Here is a 16,177-nt window from a genome sequence, read left to right as displayed (position 1 = left end):
GGAGTGGCCGTGCGGTTCTAGGCGCTACAGTCTGGAACCGAGCGACCGCCACGGTCGCAGGTTTGAATCCTGCCTCGGGCATGGATGTGTGTGATGTCCTTAGGTTAGTTAGGTTTAATTAGTTCTAAGTTCTAGGCGACTGATGACCTCAGAAGTTAAGTCGCATAGTGCTCAGAGCCATTTGAACCATTTTTAAGGCAAGCCATCTCAAATAGTACCGTGCCTAGTAAAGCACTATACTATTCTAGCAAACCTTAAAATTTATAGCGGATTACATTTTTTTAACGTTCGTGCTGGGATTTGCTTTTGTCGTGTCCTTCGTTTGTCTGAGCAGCGTGTTACTTTACACAACACTATTTCTGAAGCTAACAGCAGTACTTAGGTGAGCAATAGAGTCGTTACGGTTACGCACGGCAGGTTAACTGGGAACATACACGAAAAAAAAAAATTGACGCATCAAGAAGGAATTATTCAAACAAGACGGGATTGCGAAAGATTCGTTTTAGGAATCCTGTGGATGCCCTCACAGTTTTCATTATTTACGGTCGATTGCCAATTTTCGCACCATACACATATCTTTTCTAAACTGTTTTGCAATTTGTTTTGATCTTCTCACAACTTTACTAGACGATAAACGAGAGCATCATCTGCAAACAACCTGAGATGCATGCTCAGATTGTCTCCTCAATTGTTTATATCGATAAGGAACAACAGAGGGTCTATAACTCTAACTTAGGGAACGCCAGAAATCACTTTGTTTTGATAGATGACTCTCCATCAATAACCATGCACAAAATATTGTCTCATTTCAAGGTTAACAATTTACGCTTTAAGGTTAACAATTTGCGTTCAATACAAAGAAAATTCGCCAGTAAGTAGCTAAGTTTTAGAAAATTTGCCGCCAAAGGAAGCGAAATTTGATAAACAAGTTCAGAACTTTTATGTAAGTAACTGAGAAGGAAAACATGCGGTAATCTCGGTTCGATTACTGGTGACAGTACCAGTTCAAACTGAACAATCAGCAGTGAAATGTCGTGAAATGAAAATACACTCTAAGAAAAAAAAGCGCACCAAGAAGGAATTATCCAAATGGGACGGAATTCGGTAAACGTAAAGCACATGTGCAGACCAACAAAAGATTACAATTTCAGAAAAATTGGACGATTTACTCAAAATCAAGAGCTTCACAAATTGAGCAAGTTAGTAACGCGTTGGTCCATCTTCGGCCGTTATGCAAGCAGTTATTCGGCTTGTCACTGATTGATAGGGCTGCTGGATGCGCTCCTGAAGGATATCGCGCCAAATTCTGTCATATTGGCGCGTTAGATCGTCAAAATCCCGAGTTGGTTGGAAGGCCCTGCCTCTAGGGCCACGAACTTTCTCGATTGGGGAGAGATCCGCTGACATTAGGGTTTGGCAAGCACGAAGACGAGCAGTAGGAACCTTCGCCATGTGGGGGCTGGCATTATCTTGCTGAAATGTTAATGAGAACGGCTTGCAATGAAGGGCAACAAAACGGAACGTGGAATATCGCCAACGTACAGCTGTGCCGTGAGGTTACTGCGCATGACAATCAAAGTGGTCCTGCTATTAAAAGAAATGGCACCCCAGACCACCACTCGTGGGAGCCGGACGAATGGCGGACGACTTCAGATTGGTCTCCCACCGCTGTCTAGGGCGTCTCCAAACACGTATTCGCTGGTTGTCGGCGCTCAGTTCGAAGCGGGGCTCTTCACTGAAGACTGTTCTACTCCAGTCAATTGGGTTTCAGGCCGGAGATACGTCTTGAGGAGCCTCAGAGAGCTGCGGAATACCAATCTGACTGGACCGCCATACATCCAGACAACCAGGAGTGATAGTCTGGTTGACTTCCTTGGCTGTTCTGTAGTGTTCCCTGATCATGTTACCCGGATTCGCCTCCATGATGAATATACCGTTTTCGCAGCGGAGCTCTACGCGATCCTGAAGGCACTGGAGCAGATGAATCGTGTTCGGGGCAATCGATTTCTCCTCTGCTCCGATTCTCTTAGTGCCTTACAATCATTGCAGTATCTGTACCCAACTGAGGAGATGGTCCAGCTGATATATGACCAACTGTACTTGCTCCAATGACTGGGTAAGGAGGTGTCCTTCTGCTGGTTGCCTGGTGATGTAGGAATAAGGGACAATGAACAGGCCGATCGGGCTGCCAAGGACGCCTGCAGAGAGCAGGATGTGGTCCAGTGTCCTATTCCCTTGCACTGTGTCATTTCTGCACCCCACAAGAAGTGAATGGAGTTGTGGGAGGAAGATAGCTGGCGGTGACGGCCAATAAATTGCGGTTGGTGAAGTCAACAACTCGGCCATGGCGTTCCTCCTGCCGGTTGCTCAGGCGGGAGGAAGTGACCCTCACGCGTCTTCGGACTGGGCACTGTCCTCTCACACATAGCTTTCTATTACGGCGGGAGGCTCCACCGTTTTGTGATGCTTGTGGTGTGCACATCTCTGTCCGCCACATTTTAACAGACTGCATTTTATACCGTGATGCAAGGGCAGAAGCACAAGTTGATGGGGATCTGCCCTGTGTTTTAGCTAATGATGATACGTGTGTGTCTAGGTTTTTAAAGTTTTGTGATGTGTCTGGACTCTGGCCTTAAATTTTAGGCGGAGGTTTTAGTGTATTGCAAAGTGGCTGGCTCCTCCCTTTTTTCCTTGCGGTCAGCCGGCCACTTCCATCTGCTATATTTTTTTAGCTCCCTCTACCACTTCCTTCTTGTGTTGTCCATGTTTTACTGCTGACGGCATGCTTCGTCCCACGTTTCGGTGTTGGTAGGCACATATTTTTCCAACCTTGTTACCTGTGTTTTACGTTCTGTTTTATCTTACTGTTCTCAGAATTTTCTTGACACCCGTCTCAATCTGTTACTGAGCGGGCGCTGAAGACCTTGCCGTTCTGCGCCCATACAACCCAATCCATCGATCCCCCATGTCATCCACGTCATCCTTACAGCACAGCGGTACGTCGTATTCTACGTCCCGTTTTGTTGCTGTTCATGGCAAGCCATGCTGGGCTTACATTTCAGCAAGATAATGCCTGCCCATACACGGCGAAGGTTCCTTCTGTTTGTCTTTGTTCATGCCAAACCCTATCTCGGCCAGCAAGGTCGCTGGATCTCCCCCCAGTTGAGAACGTTAGGAGCACTATGGGCAGGGCCGTCCAGTTTTGTTTCTTCAGCACATATTTTTTGTTACTTTCGTTCATCATATTAGGTGTTTTGGGAAAGCCTGAAACTATGTCATTCATCATTTAAATAACGAAAACTGCACCGTTTACTTACTTTTTTGCTGCTTAACACAACACGTTCCGAGAATTTATTCTCAATTTCAAGTGCATTTCTGCTAAGCAGCAAAATATATGTAACTGGTGCAGGTTCCATTATTTAAATCAGCTTTTTTGACATGCATAACTACTTTCAGTATATAAATGCAGTGAAGGGATAAGGCGTTTAGAACTTTAAAAAAAATTTGAATGGTTTTCTGATTCTTGCATGTTTCATTATTCTTATAACTATAATTTATTTCCTGAAAACTGCCTTCGTATGGTGTGCATTTACCTAGAAAATGATACTATACTTCAGTAATGAATGTACATGAGCAAAGTATACGGCGCTAAGTGTTGCAGCACCAGTGTCGTTCCAAAGAACTCTTAGTACATAGGTCATTTGTGCTAGGTTCGAATTTAAGTATGTGATATAACTCAATTCAAGCTTCTTTTTTTAAACAGGAATTTCAAGAAATTTAATTTCCGTAACAGCAATAGTGTTTTGGTTATCTACACATATTACTGGTTGTGCTGCACTTTTGTTTTTTTCTGTACGGGAGTTCATGACTGTTATTTTCTGAAGATTTAATTCTTGGTCTGTTTCTGGTAAACCACTGACACTTCCTTCATGGTATTTTTTGCAGACGTAGTAAGATCTTATTCGTTATTATTCCCTCCGATCAATAGACTGATGTCATCTGCATATTGCAATGGCTTTGAATCCCTAACGCCTAATGCGGAGTCGTTTATGTATACCAAAAACAAAGAAAGAAATGGACCTAAAACTGATACTTGTGAAACGCCTTCCGTTGGAACATATGGCTCTGAAAGATCAACAAACTGAATGGTATGTATATGTATGTCACCGAGATGAGACCAAAGCAAGCTCAAGATTTAAAATACTAAAGCGCCATATCCAAATAGCTGTTGCCTGTGCAACATATTCGTCAAGATAATTCTGTGGTGGCGTCAGTGGAGCCCAGGCATAAAGTGTAGGGCAGTTGTGTGATTAACCACAGAGGTAGGGTGGAGCGTGAAAATGAAATAACAAGTACATCTCACCTTCCATTATCAGCATACTTCAGTGATATCGAACCATTTTGGCCTATTTTGGAACAATATTAAAGAATATTTAGTTTCCTTTAGAAGGCCTCATGGAATTGTAATACTTTTTTTTTAGCTATGGTACAAAATGTCAGTGTCAACCGTGCAGGAATAACTGAACTGGAGAGACCTAGCTAGTAGTATGGAGCACCCATTTCCATCATTACAACTGCAGCAACCTTTGGTGGTGCATACTCCACGGGGCACCAAAGTGCTAGAGAGTCATCGCATGATGTGAGGAATGTTCATAGTTAGGTCCGCGGTGCGTGCATCTCACTCGATGGCATTGAGATGTAGCGTGCTCAACACAACAGAGGTCATGTAATATAATGATACACCTGCAGCCGTCCTTTCGATGCTATTTATTATATAGCAACCAGTTTCGCTGACTCAGTACACCATCTTCAGGCCTTACCTAACGGTGGGGGAGTGAACACCATCGTATACACGATCCCATTAGTGGCCAACATCTATGAACTGATATTCTGTAGAATACTGTAACTGCAATTCCCAGTTACAGCATTCTGCGGAAGCCAGTTCATAATTGTTGGCAACTGATGGGATCTTATATACGATGGTGTTGACCCCCTCAGCGTCAGCTGAGGCCTGAAGATGATGTATTGAGTCACCGAAACTGGTTTCTGTATAACAAATAACACCGAAAGGACGGCTACAGGTGTTTCATTTTTATTACGTAAGGGAACAGCTGAAGTCCCACAAACATTCAGTCAGGAGGATGGACATACAAAACAAACTGAGGTCAGGTTCCAGAAAATACTGCTTGAGCACACTTAACAGCCATGGGGTGTAAAAATTGGGGCATCGATATGGTCGCTAAGCAGTAGTGTACTCTTGAAAAATAAAGAACAACAGCCTTCTGTCACAATCGTGATTTTATTTTAATACACGATGCATCTGAATTTTGTAGCCCTGAGGGCTCATTTTCAGGTTCTTTGACAGTCTACATCAATTACCTTCCCACATTTCGGTTAATTCTGGTCCTTTTAAGATCACAGTGGTATATTATAAAGTGGGCATATTGTGAATATAAATTTACAAAACTAATACAAATCGAAAAATAGCTTTCCAGTGGTGGATACATGGATTTTGAAGCATACTATGAGTAAACATGTTTATGTACATACATACACTTTTCATTCTACAGTACATTTTGTAAACTCAAGTCAAAAGAAGTCAGATGTAAAGATACTGTTTTCTACAAATACACAAGTGCTTTGTTGTTGTTGTCCTCAGTCCTGAGACTGGTTTGATGCAGCTCTCCATGCTACTCTATCCTGTGCAAGCTTCTTCATCTCCCAGTACTTACTGCAACCTACATACTTCTGAATCTGCTTAGTGTATTCATCTCTTGGTCTCCCTGTACGATTTTTACCCTTCACGCTGCCCTCCAACGCTAAATTTGTGATCCCTTGATGCCTCAGAACATGTCCTACCAACCGGTCCCTTCTTCTTGTCAAGTTGTGCCACAAACTCTTCTTCTCCCCAATTCTATTCAATACCTCCTCATTAGTTATGTGATCTACCCATCTAATCTTCAGCATTCTTTTGTAACACCACATTTCGAAAGCTTCTATTCTCTTCTTGTCCAAACTATTTATCGTCCATGTTTCACTTCCATACATGGCTACACTCCATACAAATACTTTCAGAAACGACTTCCTGACACTTAAATCTATACTCGATGTTAACAAATTTCTCTTCTTCAGAAACGCTTTCCTTGCGATTGCCAGTCTACATTTTATATCCTCTCTACTTCGACCATCATCAGTTATTTTACTCCACAAATAGCAAAACTCCTTTACTACTTTAAGTGTCTCAATTCCTAATCTAATTCCCTCAGCATCACCCGACTTAATTCGACTACATTCCATTATCCTCGTTTTGCTTTTGTTGATGTTCATCTTATATCCTCCTTTCAAGACACTGTACATTCCGTTCAACTGCTCTTCCAAGTCCTTTGCTGTCTCTGACAGAATTACAATGTCATCGGCGAACCTCAACGATTTTATTTCTTCTCCATGGACTTTAATACCTACTCCGAATTTTTCTTTTGTTTCCTTTACTGCTTGCTCAATATACAGATTGAATAACATCGGGGACAGGCTACAACCCTGTCTCACTCCCTTCCCAACCGCTGCTTCCCTTTCATGTCCCTCGACTCTTATAACTGCCATCTGGTTTCTGTACAAATTGTAAATAGCTTTTCGCTCCCTGTATTTTACCCCTGCCACCTTTAGAATTTGAAAGAGAGTATTCCAGTCAACATTGTCAAACGCTTTCTTTAAGTCCACAAATGCTAGAAATGTAGGTTTGCCTTTCCTTAATCTAGCTTCTAAGATAAGTCGTAGGGTCAGTATTGCCTCACGTGTTCCAACATTTCTGCGGAATCCAAACTGATCTTCGCCGTTTTACTTTTTTTGGTTATTTTTTTGAAATAATAACACCTGTGTATTTGTAGAGTTGCAGTATCTATACATTTGAAGTTCTTTGACTTGTGTTTACAAAATATACTGCAGAACGGAAAGTGTATATATGTGCACAAACATGTTCACTTTATACTGTGCTTCAACAATCATGTATCCGCCACAGGAACCAGTAAGTTGTTTTTCGATTTGTATTAGGTTTGTATTCACAATGTTCCCGCTTCGTAATATACCATTGTAATCTCACCAGAAGCAGAATTAACCTAAATGTAGAACAATAAGCGATGTAGATTGTCAAAGAACCTGAAGGTGAACACTCAGGACTCGAAATGCGTCATGCATTGAAATAAAATCACGATATGACTGTATTACGAAAGTAGTAGACACGGAAGAAACGCTGACGGAAATGGATAAAATTAAACCAGTACAATATCCTCTCTGCCGTCAGCTTTTGCTGAACTGTGAACCTGTCTGGTATCTTGTAAACGATACTACTACCGATAGTAGTGTGACGTAGTAAATCGCAGACTTGTACAAAATTGCTTGGTCCCTAGCTGCAGAAATGGCGCGCTAGATGAGGGGACAACGGTATCGGTGTGGGTTCCCTCGCGGACGAGACAGCGCAGTAGGAGATATGTAGTTCTGCAGCTGCAGCTGTAGCCTTTACACAAACGCCTATCCAGCAGAACGTCTACAACGACATCTGTATCCACGTGACTGCTCTGAAATTTACAATTAAGTGCTTCATGGATAGTTCATGGAACCACCTTCATGCTATTTCTCTATCGTTCACTCTGAGAATAAATCGCGGAAAAAACAATCATTTAAATCTTGCCGTGAGAGCTTTGATTTCTCTTATTTTATTACAGTGGTAATTTCTTCCTATGTTGATGGGCGCCAAAAGAATATTTCCGCACTCGGAGGAGAATGTTGATGATTGAAAATTAGTGAAAAGATACCGCCACAACCGAAAACGCCTTTGTTTTATTGATTGCTACCCCGAATATTTTCACAATATATATATATGACCTAGTAGATAGCGTTGGCAGTTCCATGCGGCTTTTCGCGGATAATGCTGTAGTATACAGAGAAGTTGCAGCATTAGAAAATTGTAGCGAAATGCAGGAAGATTCTGCAGCGGATAGGCACTTGGTGCAGGGAGTGGCAACTGACCCTTAACATAGACAAATGTAATGTATTGCGAATACGTAGAAAGAAGGATCCTTTATTGTATGATTATATGATAGCGGAACAAACACTGGTAGCAGTTACTTCTGTAAAATATCTGGGAGTATGCGTGCGGAACGATTTGAAGTGGAACGATCATATAAAATTAATTGTTGGTAAAGGCGGTTACCAGGTTGAGATTCATTGGGAGAGTCCTTAGAAAATGTAGTCCATCAACAAAGGAGGTGGCTTACAAAACACTCGTTCGACATATACTTGAGTATTGCTCATCAGTGTGAGATCCGTACCAGATCGGGTTGACGGAGGAGATAGAGAAGGTCCAAAGAAGAGCGGCGCGTTTCGTCACAGGGTTATTTGATAAGCGTGATAGCGTTACGGAGATTTTTAGCAAACTCAAGTGGCAGACTCTGCAAGAGAGGCGCTCTGCATCGCGGTGTAGCTTGCTGCAGGTTTCGAGAGGGTGCGTTTCTGGATGAGGTATCGAATATATTGCTTCCCCCTACTTATACCTCCCGAGGAGATCACGAATGTAAAATTAGAGAGATTCGAGCGCGGGCGGAGGCTTTTCGGCAGGCGTTCATCCCGCGAACCATACGCGACTGGAACAGAAAAGGGAGGTAATGACAGTGGCACGTGAAGTGCCCACCGCCACACACCGTTGGGTGGCTTGCGGAGTATAAATGTAGATGTAGAATCGCGTATAGATCCCATACCGCGCAGTAGTACTTCAGAAGAGGACGAACAAGCATAGTGTAGGCAATTTATTTGGTAGAACTACTACATCTTTCAAGTGTTCTGTCAATAGAACGCAGTCTTTGCGCACAAGCTATGTGCTCGTTTCAGTTTAAGTTATTCATAACTGTAACCTTAAGTATTTAGTTGAAGTAACAACCTTTAGATTAGTATGATTTGTCACGTAACCATAATTTAGCTGGTTCCTTTCAGTCAGTTGCCACCTTTCGCACCATACAGATATCTTGTCTAATAAATTTTGCAATTTGTTATGCTGGCTTTAGGAGACGGTAAATGACAGCATCATCGGCAAAGTCTGAGCGGGGTTGCCGTTTATGTAGGTTAGGAACAGTGGAAGGCCTATAAGACGTTCTTGAGGAACATCAGATATCACTTCTGTTTTACTCGATCACTTTCCGGCAATTAACTGTGAGCCTTTTTACATGAAATTTCAAATGCAGTCTTAGAACTGAGACGATACTCCACAGGCATGCAATTTGATTAGAAATCGCTTGTGAGGAACGGTGTCAAAAACCTACTGCAAATATAGAATAAATTTGAGATCCCGTTACTATACCAATCATTACCTCGGGTGAATAAAGAACTAGTTGTGTTTCACAAGAACGATATTTTCTGAATGCGTGCTCACTATTTGTCAATAGATCGTTTTCTTTGAGGTACAGTTAGTTCCACAAGAAAGTGTAAGCCATAATTTTAAATGTAACGTCCGCAGCAACATCTCTAGTAGTGATCTCTAATCTGTACTCAGTGCGCTTTAGCACAGTGTGTTGGTAAACAGTGTGAGAGTTGAATGATTTCTTTGTCGGTTGTAGTTTTGGCTATTTGCACTTATTTACAGTCAGTTTAAACGCTGAAAAATGTGCAATATGTATAAAAAATGCCTTCTGTGGACCGTTAAGAAGCTATTTGGTTCGAACGAGGCAAAGTGGGCGCTTCAAGAGGATAATAATCTGAAACATCGCAGCAGTCTCTGCAAAGAGTGGAAACAAGACAATGGGGTGTCCACGATGGATTGGCCAGCAATGCCGCCGAATGCAAAAACGATCGAAACTGTTTGGTCGTATATTAAGATGAAGCTTAAAGGAAAACCAATATACACTTTGAAGCAACTGTCATATAAAATCAGGATGATATGGAGATCATTACCGAGAGAATATGCAAAAAATCTCCTGATAAGCATGCTAAAAAGGTGCCAAGCTATAATCGGTAACGGCAGCGATTGGATTAACTATTAGGTAATTGCACAATTAGTAATGACATGTATTTTCATGTCAACATATATTTATAATAGTGTTATTTCATACAGAAGACGGCGTACACTTTCTCGTGAAACTGATTAATTTATAATGTCCGAACACAAAATATGTTCGAAAAATCCTACTCTAGAATGAGATTTTCGCTCTGCAGCGGGGTGTGCGCTGATATGAAACTTCTTGGCAGATTAAAACAGTGTGCCGGACCGAGACTCGAACTCGGGACCCTTGCCTTTCGCGGACAAGTGCTCTACCAACTGAGCTACCCAAGCACGACTCACGCACTCCAGGAGAGCTTCTGTAAAGTTTGGAAGGTAGGAGACGAGGTACTGGCAGAAGTAAACCTGTGAGGACGGGGCGTGGGTCGTGCTTGGGTAGCTCAGTTGGTAGAGCACTTGCCCGCGGAAGGAAAAGGTCCCGAGTTCCAGTCTCGGTCCGGCACATAGTTTTAATCTGCCAGGACGTTTCAATCCTACTGTACATCGACATTGGTGATATGGGTCTGTAATTTAGCAGATTACTTCTATTTCCTTTCTTCAGTGTTGGTGTGACCTGCGCAACTTCAGTGCTTCTCGGATTGCGGGCACAGATGTGAAGGTGTTATGGTGTGCTTGGTGCACAGTGCAGTGATCCTCCCTTGTGGTGCTCAAACGCGGTTGCACCGAACCTCGACGTCGAGTATGCCTGCCATCATCTTCCCATACAGTCCACTGTCAAATCCGAATGCTCCACAAATCTGGATACTGAACGATTCGACAGGCCGTCCGAATCGAGACCCACACTGAGGCCCCTCTCAAACTCGATATCAGGCGCTGATAACGCTGTCTTAAATGAGTGTCCAGCATCTCCGCATCCTTCACAGTGACCAGTCAACATATGACGCGTTTCAATTCCCCCGTATAGCCTAACAGGCATTGTAAAAACACTAAACACGAAAAACACTAATGCACTCTGATAGCAGTCCTACCTTTCGCAAAAAACTGCAATCAATCACTTACATAACCGTCGATGGTGTGTACATGTACGAAGTTACAGTGAAATACGACCATGTCTTCTGAATGCTTCACTCTTTTTTCAGGCAGCGTATATTGCTCACAATCTGTACAAATAGTTATGCTGACTCACTAAGGTGTTCGATTAAATGTAAGAGGGGACATGAAGCCCCTAACAGCGCCAAATAATATGCATGCATATATAAATATTACCGGTTTTGACTTATGGCATGAGCTTTCAATTTCGATACGGAGGATACCTCATCAAGCAATGGAGAAACAGTCACGTTGAGAGAGGCTGGGAAAGACTAGAAAACAAGGAAACGGATCAGAGAGTACACTAGAGTGGAATTTGTAACTATGACTATAAGGAAATCACATGGAGGTAGGTGGGGCATGAAGCTAGGCGAGTGGATGGTAGATGGACCATGGATAAGATAAAGGAAGAACCAGACAACGACCTGAAGGAAGGAGACTAGATGACGTTAGAAAACATACAGGAGTAATGTGGATGTGTGTAGCAGAATTATTCTCGTGGATGCAAAAGGGCAACATACAGGAATACCAAAATGGCTTTTGAACAAACCATTCTACAACAGATCACATTTGCACTCTAAAACAGTTGCATGAAAAACACTGGGAATATGACCAAGATATCTACAGCCAGTTCGTCGATTTCCAACGTGCAAATGACAGCATCCGCAGGAGTAGCCAAACTTCTCATCTCAGAACCTATGTCCTCAATTAGCTGCTGGATGTATTCCAATCTCTGTCTTCCTCTACAGTTTTTGCCTTCTGCAGCTCCCTCTAGTACCATGGAAGTCATTCCCTGATGTCTTAACACCTTTCCCATCAACCTCTCGCGTATGCAGATGATATAATATTACTAAGTGAATAAATCCATGAGTTTAAATAAATGTACCGGATAGTGGACGACTACGCACAGAAAGTTGCGCTGAAGGTGAATCAACACAAAACGGATTTCATGTAGTTAGGAAGAAGACAAGAGCAGGAAGGAATTCTTGAGGTAGATGGCATGAGGTTCAAGAAAGTTCACCAGTTTAAATACTTGTGGTCTTGGTTTACGAGTGATGACAGCATAGGTATGGACATCAAGAAAAGAATAACAGTGGGAATGAAATGCTTGTATTCGCTCAGGAAGACGCGCAACTGGAAATCAATATTCACCGAATACTAAGATGGAAATATGTACCACAACGATATGCCCAGCAGTCATGTACAGCTCACAAATCTGGAACTTAACTAAACGAAGAAAGAAAAAACTATTAGTGTTTGAAAGAAGAGCAATGAGGAAGATATGGAGGTCCATCTTAGATAAAGGAGAATGGAGGAGGAGGAGGAGGAGGAGGAAGAATGAGGAAATCTACCTCCTGATACAACAACCAAAAATCCTATAGAAGCTGAAGAGCAAAAGAATCCAATCGGTGGGCCACGTAGCCGGTATACCAGGAAAAAACAGGTGAAGAACGCATCCGAGGGAAAACCAGGCACCAGGCACCCCATAGGCGAGCAAGGCGGAGCTGGATGGACGATCTGGTGGAGGACCCGGTAGCCCTGCGGACTGAAGACGCCTGATGGAACCGAGCACAAAACAGAAAGGAATGGAGGCAGTATGTGGATGCACCGCGTTGTCTGCAGGGTCTGTGATCGCAGGATGTGTATGTATGTCTGTATGTACAGGCAGTTCCACAAGAAGTTGTAAGCCATAATTTTAAATGTAACGCCTCAGCCACAACTCTGGCCGCAGTCTCGAGTCTGTAATCAATGCACTTTTGCACATGTATAGATAAACAGTGTGAGAGTTCAATGTATTGGCTATTTGCACTTATTTAACAGCCGATTTAAACGCTGAAAAAATGCCTTCTGAGATCTGTTAAGAAGCTATTTGGTTCGGACGAGCCAAACTGGGTGCTTCAGGAGGATAATGATCCGAATCAGCGCAGCCGTCTCTGTACAGCGTGGAAACAAGGCAACAGCGTGCCACGATGGATTGGCCTGCAGTGTCTCCGGAAGCAAATCCGATCGAAAATGTTTGGTCGTATATTAACAGGAAGTTTAAAGGAAAGCCAACACATACTTTAAAGCAGCTGTCATATATGGAGTTCGTTACCGAGAGAATATGCAGAAAATCTAGTGAAAAGGATGCCAAAAAGGTGTCTAGCTATAATCGATGATGGCAGCGACTGGAATAACTTCAAAAGTCGCTCTGGGCACTATGGGACTTAACATCTGAGGTCATCAGTACCCTAGAACTTAGAACTACTTAAACCTAACTAACCTAAGGACATCACACACATCCATGACCGAGGCAGGATTCGAAACTGCCACCGTACTGGTCGAGCGGTTCCAGACTGAAGCGCCTAGAACCGCACGGCCACCGCGGCCGGCGACTGGATTAACTATTAGGTAATTATGCAATTAGTAATAACATGTATTTTCATGCAAACATACATTTGTAATAGTATCTTTTATCTCATGCAGATAACAGCGTACAGTCCGCCTGCTTAGCTGGGTGGTAACGTGCTTGCCTCCCATGCAAGCGGGCACGGGTTCGATTCTCAGCCGGGTTGGAGATTTTCTCCGCTCGTGGACTGGGTGTTGTGTTGTCCTCATCCTCATTACCGGCGCGCGTGTCGCCCAATGTGGCGTCGACTGAAATAAGACTTGCACTTGGCGGCCGAACTTCCCCGAATGGGCACTCCCGGCCAGCGATGCCACATGCTCATCTCTCTCATGGCGTACACTTTCTTGTCGAACTGATTGAACGTATTTATGTGTGTATGTATAGAAGAGACTAGGGGAAACCTTTACTCAGCAGTGTGCGTCGAATGGTTGTCGTTGCTACTGCTGCTGGTGATGCTGATGGTGATACCAGATGATTGTGCAGATCCTTCTGGTCTTCTCCTTTAGCACACAAAAATCTGCATCCTCTTTGGCTTTCTGTCTGGTTTGGTGTTTTATAGTGAGATTACAGCCATAATGTTACTGAAACTTCCTGGCAGATTAAAACTGTGTGCCCGACCGAGACTCGAACTCGGGACTTTTGCCTTTCGCGGGCAAGTGGTGGAGCACTTGCCCGCGAAAGGCAAAGGTCCCGAGTTCGAATCTCGGTCGGGCACACAGTTTTAAGCTGCCAGGAAGTTTCATATCAGCGCACACTCCGCTGCAGAGTGAAAATCTCATTCTGGAAGCATAATGTTACTGTAAGACTGGACATTCGCCTCTCCCATTTCCACGGTCATTCACTTGGATACAGTTTTATTGCTCGCTAAAAAAGTAATTTAGTAGTAGAGTAATACTCAACATGTGTGTGCCTACATACCACAAACACACATACAAATGCATCCTGCATAGCGCTCTACTCACCTTCAAAGCTGTCAGTGGACGTGTCGTACACATCGGAAAGTTTTCCGCAACTGTCTAGTGACACCTGAAACGGAATAAAAAATGTTGCAATGCTTGTACATTTGCTTTTAGAAAAGTTTAAAAGTATAAACGTATGTTGGAAGAAGGAAGATAAACGTTTTGATGGATCGGATTGGGCAGAGATTTATACATGACCTCGACAAAGGTTACGGACGGTCCAGGTTGGCGTACGAACTGTGCTACGGTCTCCACAAAGGAACCAGTTTGGTATTAGCAGCTGATCTATGGATACCAGGTAAGACCTAAATACGTTGCCTGTCATAAAAAAGTGAGTTGTTGAGAGGGTGTGTGACGTTATTTCGTTGAATACAAATTCGAGTCAAATTTACAAAGACGTTGGTAGTATGAGCCCTCTTATCAGGGTAAAGTTGTACACCCTTTGGTTTGGATGTATGCGCTGATTTGGTTTGGAAGAGTCTCATAAAGCAATGCGATTCTGTCAGAGCTCGGGACTCATTGCTCGGCAAAAGACTAAGAATAATTGTAGGAGCCAGACCGATTTACAGTGCTAAAAGACAAGGGAGACACCTCGGTTTCCAGTAGCAAACATCAGTTTTATTTCAATCAGGCTGCGTTCCGGGCCCTGAAGGTCTGTCTTAATTCTTTGAAATGTTTATATTTTATTCAAAGTGCATAGATACTGAAAATGTTTTATTATTTATTCGAGTGAGAAACAAATACAATTATATGGTTATTAGGGGAGATCGGGGGCGGAACGGCCCGTCAAAATTTTTAACGGACTCAACAATAAAAACAAACTATTTAGAAAAATTAGGAGCCGTTTATTTAAACATTTTCTGATACAATTTGCAAGTGATGATAGCAGAAAATAGTATGTTTCGTTCTTTACGTCAATAACCTAAGAAAGAGTCTTCTAGTTTGTCTTCGATGACACATCTTACAGATAAGCTGGGCTCCATCGTCCTCACTATCTATACCAGCACTGCGTGCACTTGTGACATGCAGTCCTTCGACTGAAGTGGAATATAATTCGTTTCAATGTACACATGCCACATCTTCTTAGTCTTCGGATTTTTCATTTTCTGTAGAGTTCAAAATGGTTCAAATGGCTCTGAGCACTATGGGACTTAACTTCTGAGGTCATCAGTCCCCTAGAACTTAGAACTACTTAAACCCAACTAACCTAAGGACATCACACACATCCATGCCCGAGGCAGGATTCGAACCTGCCACCGTAGCGGTCGCGCGGTTCCAGACTGTAGCGCCTAGAATCATTCGGCCACTCCGGCCGGCTTCTGTAGAGTCCGTTTACTTTTCTTTTATCTTTCTCTTCTTTGATTGGAGATCTTGTCCTTTTCATTTCATTTTCTTCTTTTCTTCTGGAGGCAGCAGGTGATCTTTGCTCTTTTCTCTTTAGCTTCTTCAATTTCCAAGAACTTTTTGACCGCTTCTTGGAGCGCTTTCATGTAGGGAGATGATGTGAGAATAGCGGCTTTACCTCTCTTCCTTGTCACTCGTTTCTGCACTGGTGTAACTTTGAGTACTGGTGTAACATTTTCTGGGCCAAAAGTAAAGTAGCTTTACACAGTGGAGTTATTGATTGATGCAAATTTTTCGTGGACTAATTTTCTCTCTCCGTTTTCCATACATAATGACGTACCATCTCCAAACGAGAAAGACAAAACATGCGGTAGAGCTTGTCAGATGAAGAATAAAAGGCGACATGAAACGGAA

At 42.9% G+C, this 16,177-nt stretch overlaps 1 protein-coding gene across 1 annotated transcript in view; it reads right to left on the bottom strand.

The window, feature by feature from the left end:
* The window catches only part of LOC124802937, a 581,822-nt gene that overhangs the window by 199,451 nt on the left and 366,194 nt on the right, over positions 1-16,177 (bottom strand). Inside the window, exon 6 of the mRNA XM_047264022.1 lies at positions 14,423-14,486. Coding sequence (XP_047119978.1) covers positions 14,423-14,486 — 64 coding nt within the window. The remainder of the gene's footprint in view (positions 1-14,422; positions 14,487-16,177) is intronic.

The sequence above is a fragment of the Schistocerca piceifrons genome, chromosome 6 (assembly GCF_021461385.2).
Source record: "Schistocerca piceifrons isolate TAMUIC-IGC-003096 chromosome 6, iqSchPice1.1, whole genome shotgun sequence".
NCBI lineage: Eukaryota > Metazoa > Arthropoda > Insecta > Orthoptera > Acrididae > Schistocerca > Schistocerca piceifrons.
This window is presented reverse-complemented; position numbering and strand designations above follow the sequence as displayed.